The sequence below is a fragment of the Pelophylax lessonae genome, assembly GCF_965119305.1.
Source record: "Pelophylax lessonae genome assembly, chromosome: 5".
Classification (NCBI taxonomy): Eukaryota; Metazoa; Chordata; class Amphibia; order Anura; family Ranidae; genus Pelophylax; species Pelophylax lessonae.
Window position 1 is genome coordinate 335869574 of NC_138772.1, and position 21271 is coordinate 335890844.

A 21271-nucleotide genomic window follows, 5' to 3' on the forward strand; every position below is an offset into this window, starting at 1 on the left:
GCGCGGGAACCGTAAAAGAGGAGGTTTGTGGCTGCTCTGTGCAACACCATTGCACAGAGCAGGTAAGTATAACATGTTTGCTGTTTTATTAAAAAAAATAATAATTAAAAAAATCTTTAAGTTCTTTATTATAAATATGCTGAGGTAGTGTCTATGTGTGAGAATGTGTTAGATTTTATGTTAAATATTTTTTATCCTTTTAACTGTGATTGTAGCTATCCAGCATTTTCTTTTTTAAAACACGTCGCAATAATAATTTTGCTTATGTACAGGGTTTCATCATGCTAAAAATGTATTATGACAGCGTAAATTGTATTTTGCATTTAAATCAGGCATTCAATTCTAAGTCTCTAGTTGTAAATTGTTAGTTTGCAATTCAAAATAATGGCTCACAATATTTTAGGCTGATTTTCTTTAAAGTACTGTATTTACAATAGCATTAATTATGATTAGACATATTTTCAAGTTCAATATTTTTATTAAACTTTTGTTTTTGCATGTTCAAAAGTAGATGCATTTGAAATAATTTGAGAGCCATTTTCAGTAAAGCCTGTATGTATGTTGCAATACACATAGCACCACCAAAAGGCAACTAAAGGCATTGAGGATACTTTGTATGTAAGGCATTTTTGTCCAATCTTTAAAATAGAAGATATTTGATCTGATGTAAGTGTTAGCCATATCTGAAGCTTTTTTTTTTTATTTCACAACTGGATTGTTAATTTGGAATTTGTTTGTTCACTTAGTAATTTCAAATTTCACGCTAATCTATGTCATGCATATTTATTAGAAGTTACAGTTAACCTTTTTTCTGTCATGATATAGCCATCTCAAAGCCAGTCTTCAGTAAATCAACTTGAAGGTCAGAAAACTGCAGAAGCAAGTAGTGAACAAGAGAAGGAAATTTTCCAAAATCGAAATGAGCCAAGAAGAGTTAAAATATTTGATGGAGGGCAAGTATTTTTCTATATACACACACACACATACATATATATATATATATATATATATATATATATATATATATATATATATATATATACGTATGTGTGTGTGTGTGAATATATATGTATATATATATGTGTATATATATATATATATATATATATATATATATAGTGTGTGCGTGTGTGCGTATGTATATATTAATACGTATACATTAATAAATTCTTTTTTTTTTTCTTTTTTTTTTATTGCATTTGTATGGGCGCTAAACGTGTAGATATTTTGTGGAATAATATGATTTGGTAAAATTAGAGTTGCTACACACTACCTAATCGCATTCATAATTGCTAACTTGCTGGTTCATACCACAATCCAATCTACTCCTAGCTGGCCCCCTGGAAGAAATCAGTGCAAGTGCTGATACCCCCCCCCCCCATTGACATATGTGATAGGCACAACTGAATGATTTTGCTACTGATATAGCACCCATGTCAGGATAAAAATAGGTGGGCTTCTTGTGAAAATTCTTGTTGCTTGGATGTATTTGCCTTTTGCCTGATTTACTAATCCACAGCAAGCATGCCACAAGTAGAGTCAGCATGACATCCAAAAGCCTGCTCTGCAAAATTATTCTTTATCTGTGATAGCTGGGCAGCTATCATTTTCAGAAGGAGCTAGGAATGTAAGCCCTATTTTTTTGAATTAGTTTAAAATAGAATGAGTGGAAGGAATGTGTACTGTAATGAGAAGCTGATAGGCCTGTAAAGTACTTTAACAGATCCCAAAGACCTAATAATTGGTGACAATGCCTCCGTATTGTATTTTTTAATGATAATAGTGTATTTCTGCATCATTTTTTGGATTCAGTCTGGGTAAAGATTAATCATTGTGCATTCAACATGTAGAAGAAGCAAGTTAGAAAACAATTCAATTGGCAAGATATGGCACCTTAAAGTTGAACTCTAGGCACAAAAAATGTTAGAGTGGTTCGGTACGGTTTGGTACGGCAGCGCTTTTCCATTACATGGTACGGCTCGCTTAACCACTTAAGCCCCGGAAGATTTTACCCCCTTCCTGACCAGGGGGTATCTTGCGATTCGGCACTGCGTGACTTTAACGGACAATTGCGCGGTCGTGCGACGCTGTACCCAAATGAATTTGACGTCCTTTTTTTCCCACAAACAGGGCTTTCTTTTGGTGGTATTTGATCACCTGTGCAATTTTTTGATCATGCGCTATAAACAAAAAAAGACCGACAATTTTGCAAAAATAACAATATTTTTCACATTTTTTTATATGAAATCCCCCCCCCCAAAAAAAAATTTAAAAATCAAAATGTTTTTAAATTTTTGGCCAGTTTTTTTCTGGTACCTATGTTTGGTAAAAAAAATCACAATAAGCGTATTTTGATTGGTTTGCGCAAAAGTTATTGCGTTTACTAACTAAGGGAAAGATTTTTGTTGTTTTTTTTTTTTAACGAGTAATGGCGGCGATCTGCAATTTTTTTTTGCGGTACTGCGACATTGCGGCGGACAGATCGGACCCTTGACTGACATTTTTGACACTTTTGAGGGTACCAGTGACATTACTACAGTAATCAGTGCTATACATATGCACTGTTACTGTAAAAATGACACTGGGAGGGAAGGGGTTAATTTTATTGGACAGGGAGGGGTTAAGTGTGTCCTAGGGGCGTGATTCTAACTGTAGTGGGACAGGTCTCCTAGTGTAAAAACAAAGATCAACGGTTCTACATAGTAGAACCGTCTGATCTTCATTTTTACACAGGGGAGAATAACAGGCGGCTTGTTTACATAAGCCGCTCTGTCTTTCTCCCGCTGTACCGGCGATCGTAGTGTGACCGGCGGACATCGGGTCCGCCGGTCACACGCCCGCACTCCTCTGTGATCGAGCCGAGGCGGGCGCGCACCTCAGCGGGCGCGTGCTCGCCCGCTATTGGCTCTAGTAGCAGTGACAGGCGAGTGACGTAGATCTACGTCACTTTGCCTGGCCGGGGCTGACTGCCGCAGTAAATATACTGTGCGCAGTCGGCAACCGGTTAAACAGTACCCCCTCGGTTGTGGTTCCAAGCGTTCCGTACCTATACCATATCCCACAATCCTTCGCATGCAGCCATGATTGTTTGTCACTACTAGCCACTGATTGGTCAGAGAATTGTTGTAATCCCACCCACTTACTACTTAGTGGAAAAGCAAACCGAGCCGAGTAGAGCCTATACAGTGCCGAAAGGTGCAGATTCGTACCACGCAGTGGAAAAGCAAACCGAGCCGAGCAGGGCCAAGCAGGCCGAGTGGAGCCGAGCCGGTACTTGCAGTGGAAAAGTGCCAATAGAATCCTAGTACAAGTGATGCTTAATTCTTTTAGATTTGTCAGGCTTGCATGTCCAAAGAAAGCATTCCTTTTATTGTATGGGGCTCATCTTGCCTGAAAATACACTAAAACCTTATGTTGCACTACCCAATTCTCTTTTTATGAATATTGGTTGCTAGAAGGCCACAGGCTCACTCACATGTCAACTCATAGAGTATTTCAGCAAATTACTCAGCACTTGTTAGTAGTTATCTGAAATATACAGCAATACTATTTTTATTATTTATTTAAAAAAATTATTTTTACCATTTGAAATTGTTAACAATTAAATGTAGTTTTTTCCTGGGAAAAAAATTGTCAAAATTAGTTGCATTTCGGCTTAGAAAAACCTTATTTCAGTAGCTAGGTAATAAATGTAGTTTTAATATTCCTGGTAGATATAAATCAAATGAAGAGTACGTGTATGTGCGAGGTAGAGGAAGAGGAAAATATATTTGTGAAGAGTGTGGAATAAGATGCAAGAAGCCTAGCATGTTAAAGAAACACATTCGTACGCATACAGACCTCAGGCCGTACCACTGCAACTACTGTAACTTCTCCTTCAAAACAAAAGGTACGCAGTCCACATCCTCTACTGTTGTTATTCTCACATTACTTTATTTTATCACAAACTTTGGCCAGACATGCTACTATGACAGCCATTGCTTGTAGTTTTGCTGTTAATGACAACTGGATTCTGTTGTAATGAGAACTGGATTTTGTCAGCTTCCTAGACCACACATGTGTACATTGTAGAATTTGTATATTTCTTTGTGAGGGCTACACTCCTTGCAAACAAATAAGTTTGTCATTGTTGTTGGTTTTGATGTTTTAGTAACACATGCCAACTAACATTACAAACTTCATTCTCCTTTCTGGCTTTTTGGTAGCCACCGCTTCCACCTGCTGGATAACTTAATTAATACATGTGCACAATCACGAAGAATCCTAAACTGTCATGTAGGCTTACCTCTACACTAACTATGGAGAAAAATGAAGGATGAGCCATAACAAATGCAACCACTAGATTTAATTTAGGGCTTATTCACAAGCTTTCATTACCACCGTTTGCATTGTTTAAACTTTTTTGAAAGGCTTCTTTCCAATTAAAGGATAAATTCACCTTTGAAAAAAAAATTAATAAATGCACATTTTTTTTTTGCAGGTAAAAAAAAAATGTGCATTTATTATTTATTTTTTTGGAGCCTGTAAAGCATTGCACCAGTGATCAGCAGATCGCTGGTGCCATGCAGGAAGAATCAATGACAACTGATTGATAGGAAGAATCAATGAACTACCACGGCACTCCACAGCGCAGAGGGGCAGCAGTTTCAGCATTGGGAGCATGATACATGTTCCACCCTAAAAACGTGTGGAACTCGTAACATGTTCCCAAAGGAAAACTTATCCTTTAACCTCAATGGAAAGGTGCAGTTTAACATACAGTGCAGCAAGCATTAACTTTTTTCATTAAAAAATACACAAAATTGGTTAAGAAGTAGTGCATTGGCTCATCAGTATGCTGAGGGAAATGGAGAAAAAGCTGGGACGGCAGTACTTAAGCTTTTAAGACCACTCGTAAGGAATAATCTGTACACTCGTTATAAAAGCTAAACAAACAAAACACCATATATCATAATTAGTGTAGCGCAATCACTTTAGACAAACTGTACAATCCATATTAAACAAAAAAAAAGTCTCAGTGTATATAATCCACCACTGTGTATCTTCAAGTGACAGTTCAGAGTAATAATAATCCAGTGAATTCGGTGACCACCACCCTCAGCTGAAATGCCTGCTTACCTCCAGATAATGACCCCACTACAGAGTCACCATCCCTAGTGGAGATATATCCCAGGATGCCACAGCAATATTCCTCCACAGGGTATCTCAAAGCTGACATTTTCTTAGGGTCTCAATTATTCATGTGTGGCCATAAAAAAATAAAATAAAACCATAGAGCTCTCTGCTTCTATTATTTATTAAGACATATCACAGGGATTAACTCACAGCCGTGTGTAAAAAACTTGCTTACCTTACTTGCTAAAGAAGCCCAGTAGAAGGCGTAACTCATACAGGTTGGATGATTTATTACTCTGGATGTTTGTTTGTGCCAGCTTTATGAGCTATAGATATGCTTGGTTTTTACATACAGCTGTGGGTATTTTTAATCCCTGCGATATGTTTTAATAAATAATAGAAGCAGAGAGCACTATGGTTTTCTTTCATTTTTTTATGGCCACACATGAATAATTGAGACCCTAAGAAAAGGTCAGCTTTGAGATACCCTGTGGAGGAATATTGCTGTGGCATCCTGGGATATATCTCCACTACGGATGGTGACTCTGTAGTGGGGTCACTATCTGGAGGCCACATACGAAAGATTGGGATCCTAAGAAGAGGTCAACTCTCAGATACCCTGTGGAGGACTACACCTGAGGCTTCTTGTGGAATATCTTAACAGGTTATGGTGACTCTGTAGTGGGGTCATTATCTGGAGGTGAGCAGGCATTTTAGCTGAGGGTAGTGGTCACCGAATTCACTGGATTATTATTACTTTGAACTGTCACTTGAAGATACACAGTGGTGGAATATATACAGAGACTTTTTTATGTTTGTTTAATATGGATTGTACAGTTTGTCGAAAATGATTGTGCTACACTAGTTATGATATATGGTGTTTAAAATGTAAGAGTTACAGGTGGATACACTCTGAGAGGTGTGGGCAGCAATCACCATATAGCCTGGGATCAAGGCTATTATTTTTTCTTTATTTATTTTACATGATTTTTTGCACACTTTTTTCACAATATTGCACAGATTATATATTTCTTCACAAACAAACAAAAAAAGACCCAGCGCAATAAGTCCCAGCTCCAACACTATATATTACTGTGAATTTACTTGAGAAATATGACGTTTTCTGATTCCTGTATATATATTTTGCCTGCTCTAAAGTGCAGTAAAAGGTGCAGTAACTCATTTGGTGTGAGTGTGAGGAGTCATTCACAAAGATTTTACTGCCCTCCAACTGCCCACCTAAAGGATATGCAGCCACTCAGGGCTGCACACATGCCACGGCCGCAGTGCTTTGCTTCTCAGCTACAGCCAAAATTAAAACCCATGTTGCTTTTAGCTGGCAGTACCACCACTGAATGCGACCCATTCAATGAATGCTGCAACCACATGCAATGCTCGTGGTTGCAGTGCAGTGATTTGGCCTTGATAGGTTTAAACAGAGGTGCTAAGGAGGCAACATTTAACTGGGGAAAGAAAACAAAGTCTTTTTTAATAATCCTCAAAATTCCTATGAGGAGAAAGTTGTTTTCTTTTTGCTCTTATTATCAGCAGACCTCATGATAAATGTGCCGTGAATGGCATTTTAAAATAAAATATTTATTTGTTAAATAAATCTAGGCAAAACACAATCAAAGTTCTTGCTGGCTGGATTTAGCTTCCTTTTTACATAAAGTCATGGTTCACACTGATGCGTTCAGAAGCGTTCCAGAAAGCAAGGATTCATATGTCAAGTGAAACATTGTTTTTTTGAAGGCCATTCACATCTATGCGGTGCAATTCTAATGTGGTTAAAAAAGGATCCTAAGCTCCACAGACTATTAAAATTGCATTACATTTACAGCTGTCATGCACAAATCACACCGCACATTCGCATTCCAAACCACATGAAAATTATACCGCATCCAGTGTGAACTTAGGCTGCATGAGATAGAAATAATCTCATACTGAAAGTAATTCTCACTGACCAATTCAAAATCAGCTTTTAACTGAATTTCTGATTCAATCTTTAGGCTATACCCCACCAGTTTTATTTAATGTAATTTTAGAGTGCATTATAATACATGCTTCTTATAAATCTATATAATTTGAGAGTGCGATATTTTTGGTATCACATTAATGTATTCACTAAAAGCTGAACTCCAGGCATGATATATTTTACTTACTTGCATTGGGCCAGCTTTGCACAATGCAAGTATGCATATTTAATACCCAATCTGCCTCTGTGAAAGCTGTGGATCATTGTAGTAGCCCATGCCTTCTGCATAGTACCACAGGGGGTTGCTTGCTTGGCACCGCTGTCATTCACAGAACGCCTTGCATTTTTCCTAATGGATGCAAACAATTCTTTGATTGGAGGAGATTGAGAAGAAGGGTAGTAAAGTCATGATCTCCACCTTGTCCAACCAGAGAGTGCTTTTTATTCATCGTGAAAAATGCATGATGCCCTCCAAATTGCAACTATACTGAGTCAGCAACCCCTTATGTTTAGTATGCCATTCAGCACAGCACCCAGAGGATCATGGCCATCACTGTGGTAGCTTAGGCTACTCTTCTCCAAAGCCAGCCGGGTATCACATATGAATTTTTACATTGTGCCAGACTAGCCCAATGTAAATATGCAAAATAAACCATTTCTGGAGTTCAGCTTTACAATAATTCTGATATGTGTTTTTTAGGCAATTTGACAAAGCACATGAAATCCAAGGCTCACAGCAAGAAGTGTATGGATATGGGAATAGTAGTTGGGCCAGTAGATGATCAAGATACAGATGATTCTGGTAAGTTAGTTTATCTATTTATTCTCTAAATACCCTGAAGCAATTTTGGTTTTGCTTATGAAATTCCAACTGATAGCGTACAAGCTGACACCCTTTCATTGATAAAAACAAAACCTTGGGCCAAAAGCTTATCAATGAATTATTAATTCCGTCTTCTTCTACATGACTCATTACTTCACACTATTAGAGAATAAAAAGACAGTCTGAGAAACAGATTAACATCTGTTGTGAAGGAAGATAGTGACACTATTTTATGTTGTATTTCATATACAGCATTTTTTTTAACTTGGCTTTGATTTTAAAATTTCATATTTAATTCTTATGGTACAAGGACAATGAAATAACCTTAATAACAGCAAAAGGACAAAAGTATGTGTGGTGCTAGACTAAAGGAAGAGAAAAATCAAAAACGTTTAATAGATAGTTAGCTGTTATTGATCTTATGTCAGGATAGGGAAAGATGGTCAAGCCCCAACTACATGAAGATGCGCCCAGCTGTTCTGCTTATTGCAGTTGTAAACCACATGAATATGCTCCTGTTAAGATACTTTGCATTGTGCTTGATAAAAGAGCCATGTGCACACATACTAGGGATCTAAAATGCTTGTAAACCCTTACATATACCCAGTGAAGTGACTGGCCTCAGGTGATACACAGAAATGAAACCAATCTTGCTACATAAGTTCTACCTGATTATCTGCAGCCCTCTCTTCTCTACATCCATTCAAAGTGCTGCATTTATAAGCTTGTCTGAGAGTTCAGAAGACAGGGGACGGAGAGCTGAATTTACACTCTGCAGAGCTCAGTAAGGAGAGCTTTGACAGCTGATTGCAGAGATGAGACGAGACACAACCCCCTCCACACAGCTCATAGGAACAAAGCTGAGGGCTGTCAGTCAGCTTGAGATCCCTCCCCTGTCACCTTTTTTCTCTTGGTGTAAGGAAACATTATCAGAAGTGATTTATACTGATAGCAGAGGAACAAAGTAGAAGACAAAAGTAACACTTGGTGATCTTAAATAAGACAAGTACACACTATAGAGGGATATGCTTTGTTCGTACACTATATTGTCAAAAGTATTGGTATGCCCGCCTTTACACACACATGAAATTTATGGCATCTTTTCTGGGAAGGCTGTCATCAAGGTTTAGGATATTTTCTATGGGAATGTTTGACCATTCTTCCAGAAGCGCATTTGAGAGGTCAGGCACTGCTGTTGGACAAGAAGGCCTGTCTCGCAGTCTCTGCTCTAATGTATCCCAAAGGTGTTCTATTGGGGTTGAGGTCAGGACTCAGGACTCTGTGCAGGCCAGTCAAGTTCCTCCACCACAAACTCACTCATCCATGTCTTTATGGACCTTGCTTTGTGCACTGGTGCACAGTCATGTTGGAACAGGAAGAGGCCATCCCCAAACTGTTCCCACAAAGTTGGGGGCATGAAAATGTCTTGGTATGCTGACGCCTTAAGAGTTTCCTTCACTGGAACTAAGAGGCCAAGCCCAACCCCTGAAAAACAACCCCACACCATACTCCCCTTCCACCAAATGATTTGGACCAGTGCACAAAGGTAGGTCCAAAAAGACATAGGTGAATGAGTTTGGGGTGGAGGAACTTGACTGGCCTGCAGAGTCCTGACCTTAACCGTGAAGAACTGGGAGCGGGGTACCTGTCAAAACAAGATACCTGCTTCCCCCAAAAGGTGCCAAATATGGCAGCGGAGGTGAGGAGGAGGCAGACAAGTGGCGGTTCCCCTTTTGGAAGGAGCTCTGCTTTAAGTATACAGGCTTTTTTTAAGACAAATTAGTGATACTAATGATAGTGATCATCTTGCTGGCTGGATAGAATACAACATAATATTTGCAATATTTCATATTTGCTTAACTTTTAAAAATAATAGTTTTTTTAAAAAAAATATTTTAATTAGTCCTCACAATTTTAAAGTATAACTAGGGGCAAAACTTTTTGCTTAGTTTTGGATGCAGTGGATAGGAATTAGAACACCAGGAAATTTTTATCGCTGTCTCTGCACCCGCTAGGGAGATTCACCCTCTCTGTTTGTCCTGTTTACCATTATCATTGAAAGTGAAAATAAGCGACACTGTACCCAAATAAAATTGCTGTCTTTTTTTCCCCCACAAATATAGCTTTCTATTGGTGGTATTCGATCACCTCTGCCGGTTTTATTTTTTGCGCTATATAAAAAAAAAAAAAAAAACCACGTTTTTTTTATGTTTTTACTAGTAATGGCGGCAATCAGCGATTTTTAGTGGGACTGCCAAATTTCGGCGGACAAATCTGACACTAAGTGACACTTTTTGGGGAGCAGTGACACCAATACGGTGATCAGTGCTAAAATAAATGCACTGTTACTGTATAAATGACACTGGTAAGGAAGGGGTTAACACCAGGGGCAATGAAGGGGTTTAACCACTTAAGCCCCGGAAGATTTTACCCCCTTCCTGACCAGGGGGTTTTTTGCGATTTTTTTTTTACTGCGTGACTTTAACGGACAATTGCGCGGTCGTGCGACACTCTACCTAAACCGAATTTTACGTCCTTTTTTTCCCACAAACAGAGCTTTCTTTTGGTGGTATTTGATCACCTGTGCGATTTTTTTGATCATGTGCTATAAACAATAAAAGAGCGTCAATTTTGCAAAAATAACAAAATTTTTCACATTTTTTTATATGAAATTCCCCCCCAAAAAAAATTAAAAATCAAAGTTTTTTTAACATTTTCGGCCAATTTGTTTTATGCTACATATGTTTGGTAAAAAAAAAATCGCAAAAAGCGTATTTTGATTGGTTTGCGCAAAAGTTATCGCGTTTACTAACAAAGGGAAAGATTTTTGTCATTTTTGGTGTTTTTTTTTTTTTAACGCGTAATAGCAGCGATCTGCGATTTTTTTTGCGGTACTGCGACATTGTGGCGGACAGATCGGACCCTTGACTGACATTTTTGACACTTTTGGGGTTACCAGTGACATTACTGCAGTAATCAGTGCTATACATATGCACTGTTACTGCAAAAATGACACTGGCAGGGAAGGGGTTAACTATATTGGAGAGGGAGGGGTTAAGTGTGTCCTAGGGGCGTGATTCTAACTGTAAAGGGACATGGCTATTGGTGTAAAAACAGAGATCAACGGTCCTACATAGTAGAACCGTCTGACTTGTTTACATTAGCCGCCTGACTTTCTCCCTTCACCGTAGCGATCGTGAGTGACCGGCGGACGATCGGGTCCGCCGGTCACACGCACTGACTTGTCAGTGAACGGGGCGGGCGCGAGCCCGCCCGCAATCGGCTCACAAGTCAGTGACAGGCGAGTGACGTACCCCTACGTCACTCTGCCTGGCAGGGGCTGACCGCCGCAGTATATAGTGCTTTCAAGCTGTGGGTGGGAGCTTAGTTAAAACACAACATCTTTCTTTTACTCCCTAGCAGAACAGCCATTCTGCCTTTCCTCCGAACGATCAGCGATGTTTAATCACAGCGGGAGCGGCGCTCCGGCGGTGCGGGCACCCCCCCTTGATCGCACGCACAAAATTAGGTACACATATGTGATTTTGTGCAGCGTGGGCCGTCCTGCCGCAGTATATATGTGGTGGGTAGTCCAGGAACTGGTTAATTTGCAGGGATTTCCTCTCACTTCCTGTTTTGTCTATAGGACAGGAAGTGAAGGAAAATCTCCCCAATGGGATACAGATGGCAAAAAAATAAACTGGCAGGTTATGACCCTCCTTTACTCTATCTAAAATGAAAAACGTATTACCTATAGTTCTACTTTAAAGAAAAGAAAAGCTGTATAAAGCTACTTAACATTACCTTTTAGAATAGTAGTATGTGTTTTATTTGATTTTTTAACCAGTAAATATGCTTTTTGGGGCTTATTGCAAATTGTGCTGAGAGACATATAAAGGTTGCCATCATTATCCTCTGCTTCTGAAACTGTTGCTGTATTTCTCTCAGCATAGGTATCCTTTAAGTACGAAATCGTACATATGAATCTGTCAGTAAGCAGAAGATGAACTTGATAAATTCACATACTTGACATTTTTGGTCAGAGTACTGGCAAATTATGTACATACACACTGTGATTCATGACATGCTCGTGTAGAAACTCAGATCATTTTGGGGAAAATGCTTGTTTTATATGACAAAATAGAGTTCAGACTCTTAACTACTTCTGAACCTTCTATATTATTTAAACAGCTTAACCAGTTGGCGACCACCCACCAATATTTTACTGCGGCAAGGTGGTTTTAGGCGCGCGCACCGACGTAACTGTATGTTGGTAGCGCACGAGGCTAGGGAGCGCGCGCGCCCGCCGTCCCTGTGATGTGCTGATTCAGTTCAGAACCGGTCAGTAATCCGGTCCAGGCTAACGATTTTTGGCCTGGACCTGGTGACCGGGATTCTGACCAATTGCAGAATGTCCTGTGCCTCTGTAATGTAAACATGGGCACAGAAAATTATGCGATCTTCTCTCTTGGAGCCCTTTTCAGTTCCAGCGTGAGAGAACAGAGCATCAACTGTGAGTACACAAGCACTACACTGACACCAGTACACATAGGCACATATTTAACCCCCTGATCACCCCCCAGTTAACCCTTTTACTCCCTGTCACAATGTCACTATATACAGTATACAGATAATTTACTGATCACTGTATTATGTTTTAGGTATCTTGTTTACCTGCAATAGCCTATGTTGTGTAAACGTTGTTTATCCCTGGCTGTGTGCTGCTATCTTGAATGTTATTTTAGCAGCCCCAGGAAACTCTGATCTGTCACTCAAGTGACACTGTATAGTATTCCTCTGGCTGCTACAACAAAAGGTTATGTAGCGACGAGTGGAGTACTAAACCAACTCCGACAGTAATTAGAAACTCACAGAATGGTAAAGGGCTATGATATGCAAGAATAGAGGGGCTGTGCTAGGTAATCAACTCGTCCTAAAAAGTGATGGGCTCAGGCGTGTTCCGAATCGCAATCCCAACCCATCTGAGCAATCCCGCCAGGAAGGGGACACTGAATGCCAATCATAGGCAGTGATGCATGTCCCGGTCCACAGCTGCACAGACCGCGAAATACCTCACTGCCTATGATTGGCGGTGTGCAGTGTCGGCCTCCAGGCAGGATTGCTCAGGTGGGTTGGGACTACGGTCCGGAACACCTGAGCCCATCACTATTCCTAAGCTAGTCAAAATTGCTAGCAATTTCAGAGGCACATTGCAGGTCAATAAAAAAGTATTTATAAAAAGGAAATGCTTTAAATATTTAATTATTTCTGCTTTTAGCTGCTTTTTTGCTGACATGGTTTCTTTAGCCCTCCAGGACATCTGTATAGTTTAATTGACCCAAGAACTGCTGTGCAGGGTTTATTAAACGCACCTTGGGAATACATTCTCTTTCTAAAGAGCCAGTCAGAGCAGCTCCTGCATGGAAATTGCAACAGGCAGCTGCAATGGTTAGCTATAAAAAAAAAACTACTAGGGCTTGCAGCAGCCCTCTGAAGAGCATTCTGGTAAATTGCTAAATATGTACCTTCTCACTGCCTGTTTTAACCTAAAAAAAAAAAAAAAAAAACACACCACTGTGCCTCAACCATGGGCATTGCACACATTTGCAGGGCAGTTTTGGTGTGGCCCAATTCACTTTAATGGGTTACGTTTGTAAGACTATACTGCCTGCCATACGTGACAGGGAGGATGATTTTTGACCATGACGTGTATACCATCATACAGCTGCATTTGCAGTTTAGGGGGGTGTTGGGGGGGCAGAAAAAAACGCAGCTCAACCTTAAGGTGTAAACTTCACCTTAGAATGTCACACTGAAGTAACTGTGCAGATCTCAGGCCTGTTCTATAATCTAATCAGCAATGTGTTCAAGCTTTGCCTGGTCTGTTCCATAAGGTATGAAAAGGAACATTAGTCCTGCAGCAGTTAGCCCTAGTTTCACTGCTTTGAAATCGTGCATCTTCACCTGAACTCACATGATTTCAAAGCCGCATTTAAGTCCGACTTCGGGGGCGCAGATGTCTATTGAAGTTGCCCCCAAGTTGGCAAAAGTAGTGCAGGAACAACTTTTGGAAATCGGTGCGGCACTGCAAAGTTGGCTTTGCACCGATTAGGACGCTCCTATTGTCAGCTATAGGCTGTGATTTGACATGCGGTTTGACCTGTCAAATCGCATGTCAAATCGGGCCAATGTGAATGGGGGCTTATACAAGGCTTATGAAGTGGGATTTAGGTGCAGGTAACAGCAATTAGAGACAAAAATTACTTTTCATTGTATCTTGTAAAAGTATTTTGTACTTGTTCCGTTTTGTTTGAAGATGTTGGAAATTAAATTTCCTGTAAAATAGTGGTTTTGACCTTTTAAGAATTAAACTCCGGTTTGACAAACTGTGATTTGAGTTACACAGGTCTATAATAAAGATGTTCTGACAGGCTTTCGACTCTCCTGGCCCCTCGCTCCTGTTGAGTGCTTCCACAGCAAGCAGCTTTCTATGGGGGCACCCGAGCCGAGTCACAGCTTCGTATCAATTCAGACACAGAGGCATGACCCGGCCCCGCCCCCCCTCTCCCCTGATTGGTTGAATGATTTTAATTGACAGCAGCGGGAGCCAATCGCCCCGTGTGGCTATCTGAGCCAATGAGGAGGGAAGTCCCAGTCAGCTTAGGCACTCCTGCAACATTGCTGGATAAAGACGGGCTCAGGTCAGTATTGGGCGGGGGGGGCTGAAGCGAGCTGCTACACATAGAGGGTTTTATATCTTAATGCATAGAATGCGATAGGATAAAAAAAAGCCTTCTGCCTTTACAATCCCGTTAAATTGTAGAATGCAAGGGGTTTACTAGAAACCTAATTGCAGTGAGCAGTTTACAGGGGCTGCAATAGCTGACATGTGTTTTGAGAGTGTAGGCACTAGAGCGGGCACCCTGATTCTTGCACATTGTTGAAGTGGTGTGCACTCAGGAAAAAAGTTGCTTTTTTTCCCAGCCCAGTGTGTTGCAATGCAAACTATTGTAAATAGAATGTTCTGAAATGTCACTTTGGGACTGGCGAATCAGTACTGTTCCTGCCAGCGCACACCAGGAGCTGTGCGATCAGCACTGCTCTCTGGTGAGAATGAGCCCTTAAAGTGGAACTTCAGTCAGAAAATTAAGTCCCGCTTGATTACTAAGGGCTGGCTCCAAATGCAGGTATAACCATGTAAAAAATTTTAAAATAAGTGCCTATACTGTTAAAAATCCAGTAATACACTGTCTCACCCTGCTCTGCACATGCTCAGTTACTCTAATTTTAGCCACTGTGCTGAATTTGTAGAGGCCAATCTGCTGACAGACTAAAGATGCTGTTTAGGGGCTCTGAGCTTCAACAAAATTGCAGCCTCCATCAAGAAGAGACAGGAGCAGTGCTGAAGGCAATTTACAGCACACACTAAGGCTGGCCATAGATGGTTCAAGTTTAACCATGGGCAGGCTGAATGTACCAAGTTAATCGATCGATCAACTTGGGTAGAACGAATCTGCCAGATTTTGCATGCAATATTCACTGTCTTCTCCTGGTGGGGATGACCTGCTGGGAAAATATAATGACTCGGCAGGAGGGATTCCTCTGTCAGCACTGCCTGTGGTTGAAGGAAAGACATTTGCTATGTGTATGGCCTGCATAATTTAGTAGCGTAATTATTAATGTGGAATGTATTTTTTCTTGCACTCTCTTCCAATTCAAGCGAATACTGCAATAACTCACAATATATGCTTATGGAAAATACACAACACATCCCCTTTAAAAATGTGCCTAGCATTTTTTTTTTTGGGGGGGGGGTGTATGTATGTGGCTGAAGCTCAATAGCCTGGCTGTTGTTACCATGTTCTTTTTGTTTAGGGTTGTCATCATTAAGGCATTAGTAAATAGTTTTGTGCTCTCACCTTTTGTGTTCAGATTCATCCCCATGGCTGGACATCTTACACTTTTGTCACCAAAATACATGGTTGCAATGTGAGGAATGTTAATATGTGAGTTAAACTGTCAGGCCAGGTGAACCATTTAGCATGACAAAATGTAACTATGGGTATCCTGTTTCATGGTGTTCATCCCAGGCCCAATTTACCAAGTGGTTTGATCTTTTAACCGGATGTGGAACTGTTTACCAGCTAATCATTTATAGGTCAATCTGTGTTTTATATTCTTAGATCCTCAGTAAAGGCAGTAGTGCATCTTCAGTCTAGAGCAGGGATCCTCAAACTACGGCCCTCCAGCTGTTACAGAACTACACATCCCATGAGGCATTGTAAAACTCTGACTTTCACAGACATGACTAGGCATGAGGGGAATTGTAGTTCTTGAACTGGAGGGCCATAGTTTGAAGACCCTGGGTCTAGAGCATCTGAGTCTGCTTCTTTTTCACATGCATTAAAAATTGCTACCAGTAGTATGCTCACTTAAAGGACAAGTTCACCTTTACAAAAAAGCATGAATGTAATACCACAACACTCAACAGCGCTATGGTAGTTCTGGACTACAAGCTTCAAAGGCTATCAGACCTTCTAGTTTTCCCATTCACAGAACATTTTGTTGCAGACTGTGACAGTTAGTGGGGGGAGGGGGGAAGATCACCTGTTAGCTGTCAGAATAGAGGAGCGGGGACCGGTGCACATGTTAAATCTCAACGGAAAAAACAAAAAAAAAAGATATTTAGTCAACCAAACATGTAAAACAATCTTTATTTTCATAGTCTTAGTCTTGCTTCCACTTTCCTAAAATAACAATTGTGTTGTGTGTCTTAATATAAATGTGTCCTTTTTCTACCGATAAGACTCGATTCACACTAGCGCGACAAGTCGCGCTCCCTCGCGGTCCATTGACTGCTACAGGAGCCGTTCTAATAGGAGCGACACAAGTCGCTCCGACTTAGAAAAAGGATCCTGTACTACTTCGGGGCGACCTCGGAGCGACTTGCATAGACTTCCATTATGTGAAGTCCATGCAAGTCGCTCCGAAGTCGTGGTGCATAGGAATGCACAAGTCGCCCCCCAAGTAATACAGAGTCTTGCCGCCCCAGTGTGAACCGGCTCTTAAGGTGCTGTCCAGTGCACCCCGTCATCTGACAGACCTGGTCATATCGCTACATGCAGAAAAGAAGCTTTCTATCTGTGCTAGCCAATCTATCTCTCTCCCTATGTTTATCTGTCATAGCTGTAAATATAACAGCTTTACTATTTGTATTTAAAAATTACTACTATGTATTGTAGCTAATTTTGTTTGTGGTATCCTGCAAATCATTTGCTTTCTTCCTTCGATATAGAAAATACCGATCTACTTTTTTTCAGATACTCCCAGCAGGTGGCACTATTAGCCAGAAATGCACATAGATCACGGTGTCCTAACACACACACACATGAAAAATTTGAGTGTGTTCTTTACTTTTTCCCATTATACGTTTTATTAGAAAATTTTCAAGATACAAGAATACAAAACAGTACAACCATTTAGTGGACTTGTGGACATTGAAATGTTAGAGAACCCAACAGTGTTCCCCACAGCTGGACTCTGCAGGGCCAGAAGAAGGTAAAACCATATATAACAGAAACAAAAACTGCACAACAAAAGAGGGTCATGGTATACTCTCCCCGGACAGAATACCATTGGGTAATGTGTTCTTTATTTTAAAAAACTGTTTTTGGATTGAGCATGTTCAACCCAGAAAGCTATTTTTTTTATTTTTGTAAAATACCTCAGTATTTACCATTGTGGCTGTTTCTTAAGTAAACCATATATTAATCTGATTTTGCAGCATTACAGTGGCACTGTATAACATAATTGTCTGTGGTTAACTACCTGTATGTCTAGAATTTAGCTTTGTTGCTTTATAGAGAGCAGCAGTGCAGAAAAAGTGATAATTTAGCACTGAAACATAACCAGGGTAATTCAATTAGGAGACTCAAAACTGGTGCCCAGCGACAGACGTTCACTAGATGGTCCAGTTAGTTTATGAGATAATTAATACAGTGCTCCACAGTAGCGTGTGCTGTGAATATTAATGAAAAGCACAAGAGATAACTCATTGGCAATAGTTGATATGTAGTGGAAACCCTATTCTCATTTTTAAATGTCTGTGTCTAACACAGCCGTAGATACCTGACAGAACTATAGCATTGTTCTTAGTATGTTTAAATTTAGGAACCAAGGTTCAGGCTTAAATGTTCAATCCCATTAAAACCTGCTATTTCCACTGTTAGGCTGGTTTCCACTTGTATCCTGAGTTTTGATCAAATGTAGCCATGTGCTTTTTTGAACTATGTCAGATCAAAAATATATGTATGTGCTTCAAAGGCTTTTCCTTCTTTCCTGCAGGGCACTTTTTAAGTGCCTAAATATTGGCAGGAATGTGGTGAAAATCCATGTCCTTATTACATCTATTTAGTGTACTAGAATATTGTTACTTGGAAATGACAGTTCCACTTAGGTTAAGTTTTTGATAAATGTAATCTTTATAAATTGTACAATCATCATCGTAGTATAATCTGTTCTTTTTTTTTTTTCTTCATCTAATAGCAAATCAGGGGAATTCTATATGTTTTGGGTAAATATTAGAGATCGATCTATCGAGGGGCCGATATGCACTTTCCCCGATATATCGGAATAGGCCTTTTGATTTACTGATATTGCCAATATTTCGGGAAAGTGCATGTACCGGGGTGATGCCTGCAGCTAGAGGCATCACCCCGGTACCGGTGTCCATAGCCGACGGTCGGCTGTCTTGTAATGACAACCGATGAGAAGCCGCTCGGCTGTCAATCCAAGGAGCGGGAGGGGACACCCCCCTTCCCGCCGCCTTCTGCGGCTCGCCCGAGTCTCCTGTCCCTCCGGGAGACCAAGGCATCCTACCTTCAACGCCGCCATCTGACCGGGTCTCCATTTCTTTGAATTTGGCGCCGCCAAGTACCCGGAAGTGATGTCCTGACACAACATCACTTCCGGGTACTGGCGGCGCCAACTTCAAAAATTTACAGCATTCAAAACAGCCAAACTTGGCGTTTTGAATGCTTTTAAGTGCAGAGAAGGGGTTTGGCGTCTTTTAGACCCCCGGATCCCTCCACCACAGTACCTGTAGACATTAAAAAAAAAAATGTAATGTCCGAAAATATCGGCCAATACCGATATCCGATGACCAAAAAAACAGTATTGGAGGTAGAAAAACGATATCGGTCGATTACTCTGTGTTCCAGACCTGGGGCCAGTAAGTTAGGATTTCTACATCAGTACGCATTTGCACACGTGAAAGGAAAGAAAATTGCTAGATTCCCCCATCAACACTCCGGCCAGCGGGGGGGGGGGGCATGTAATAAAAATCAGACAGGCTAGTTGTACCCAAGTCGATCAGCCTGCCCATAGATGGATCGAATCTTGGCCGGTCCCTGCTGAACTGGCCAAATATCGATCCATATACAGCTGGCTTTATACTTCAGCAATGTACTGTCTTCAGCTTTGTTGATATCAAGACCTTAGACCTCTGGAGCATGGGGGAGAAGACACTATTGGGACCAGTCCTGGCACCGTTGATTGGGTAATTAAATAATCTTTTCTATGTCCCTTAGACCTATGTGTAAGATTAACCCTTGCAATGCAATGCAGCCCCACTACAAGGGAGATTTTTTTAAGTTTCCCAGAGTTGGGCTTAAATATTAATGCAACTCTGTATTCACAAATATATTATTAAATGTATATTTGTTAAATGCAAGCATTATAAGTACCTGAATTTGACTTGGAATCAGCAGCTTGCAGTCTCTGTACCACAAAGTTTACAGTGGGAGAAGGATAAGGAAAACAAGGAGCCAGTCGACTAGTTCTGCATGTGCTAAGAAGGAACATGCTGATAGCAAATTATCTTATTAGTCTACCTCTTCTTCTTTTATCGTGGATGGACAGGACCCCTAATTGTAACTTGCTGAAGAAGAGAAAAATCCGGTCTCCTTCCCTGCCAGAGTTGTGTTGTGTGGCAGAGCAGTGTAAATCTCAGTAGTGGATGAGCAAAAATACAGATCTTTTGGTAGGTTAAACTGCTCCAATATATTTATTTCATCTGCATACTTGGCAGTTAACCTGGAGTTCAGCCCTAAGGTATGCATACAGTACATAGTACCAGACTGTTGCATGGTCATAAAACAGTCTTCACTATAGAATGCAAAGAATCCAATTGATGAACCTGAGGAGACTGGTGATGTTTCAAGAAATCTAGCAGGATATATTCCTCCAGTGTTCTGTACATTTCTTCTGATAAAGTCCTAGCAGTAAATTACAGCTCCCCTATATTGCATCATGGGCTGTAATTTAGAGGCTTTTGCACAATAACACAATAGTACATGTACATTTCAGGTACAGAGAGAATTCTTTCAGGGTCTCGTCTTTGTGAAAGGGGCCCTGTTACACGCTTACAAAATTTTCAGGTACAAGCACAGAAAATCTGATATTTAACCACTACTGGACTGGAAGGTTTTACCCCCCTTAATGACTAGGCCATTTTTTTGCGATACGGCACTGCGTTACTTTACCTGACAATTACGTGGTCGTGCGACGCTGTACCCCAAAAAAAAAAAAATTGATGTCCTTTTTTCCCACAAATGGAGCTTTTTTTTGGGTATTTGATCACCTCGGCAGTTTTAATTCTTAGCTCTATAAACAAGAAAAAAAACGACAATTCGGGGGAAAAAAAACAATATTTTTCACTTTCTGCTATAAAACACAGCCAATAAAAAAAAAAAATAAAAAATCAATTTTTATTCATCATTTTAGGCCAATATGTATTCTGCCACATATTTTTAGTAAACAAAATCCCAATAAGTGCATATTGATTGGTTTGCGCAAAAGTTATCCTATTTACAAGCTAGGGGATAGATTTATGGCATTTTTATTTATTTATTTTTTTTTTTACTACTAATGGCGATGATCAGCAATTTTTAGCAGGACTGCGACATTGCGGCAGACAGATCGGACACATAACTGACACTCTTGAGGGGACCAGTGACATTACTACAGTAATCGCTGCTAAAAATATGCACTGTTACTGTACTAATGACACTGGCAGGGAAGGGGTTAACACCAGGGGGGACAAAGGGTTAAGTGTGTCCCTAGGGGATGCCTACTAACAAAATGAACCTAGAGATTTATGTTCCTGACAGAATGGCGGTCTGCCTTTTTTACATAGGCAGACCGGTGTGTATGGGGAGTGATCGTTGGTGTCTGAAGGACATTGCGTTCGCTGGACCTGCTGATTGGTTCCCCCTCTGGCCAATCAGCACGTGCCCCCACTGGCTATTGCACGAAATGACGTACAGGGATGTCGTTTTCGCGCAATAGAGCCGACCTGT

At 40.5% G+C, this 21271-nt stretch overlaps 1 protein-coding gene across 1 annotated transcript in view; it reads left to right on the plus strand.

Annotated features, from left to right (window-relative positions):
• The window catches only part of HIVEP1 (HIVEP zinc finger 1), a 205497-nt gene that overhangs the window by 161245 nt on the left and 22981 nt on the right, over positions 1 to 21271 (plus strand). The window contains exons 5-7 of the mRNA XM_082259257.1: positions 826 to 953; positions 3714 to 3889; positions 7791 to 7892. Of these exons, the coding sequence (XP_082115383.1) occupies positions 826 to 953; positions 3714 to 3889; positions 7791 to 7892 (406 nt within the window). The remainder of the gene's footprint in view (positions 1 to 825; positions 954 to 3713; positions 3890 to 7790; positions 7893 to 21271) is intronic.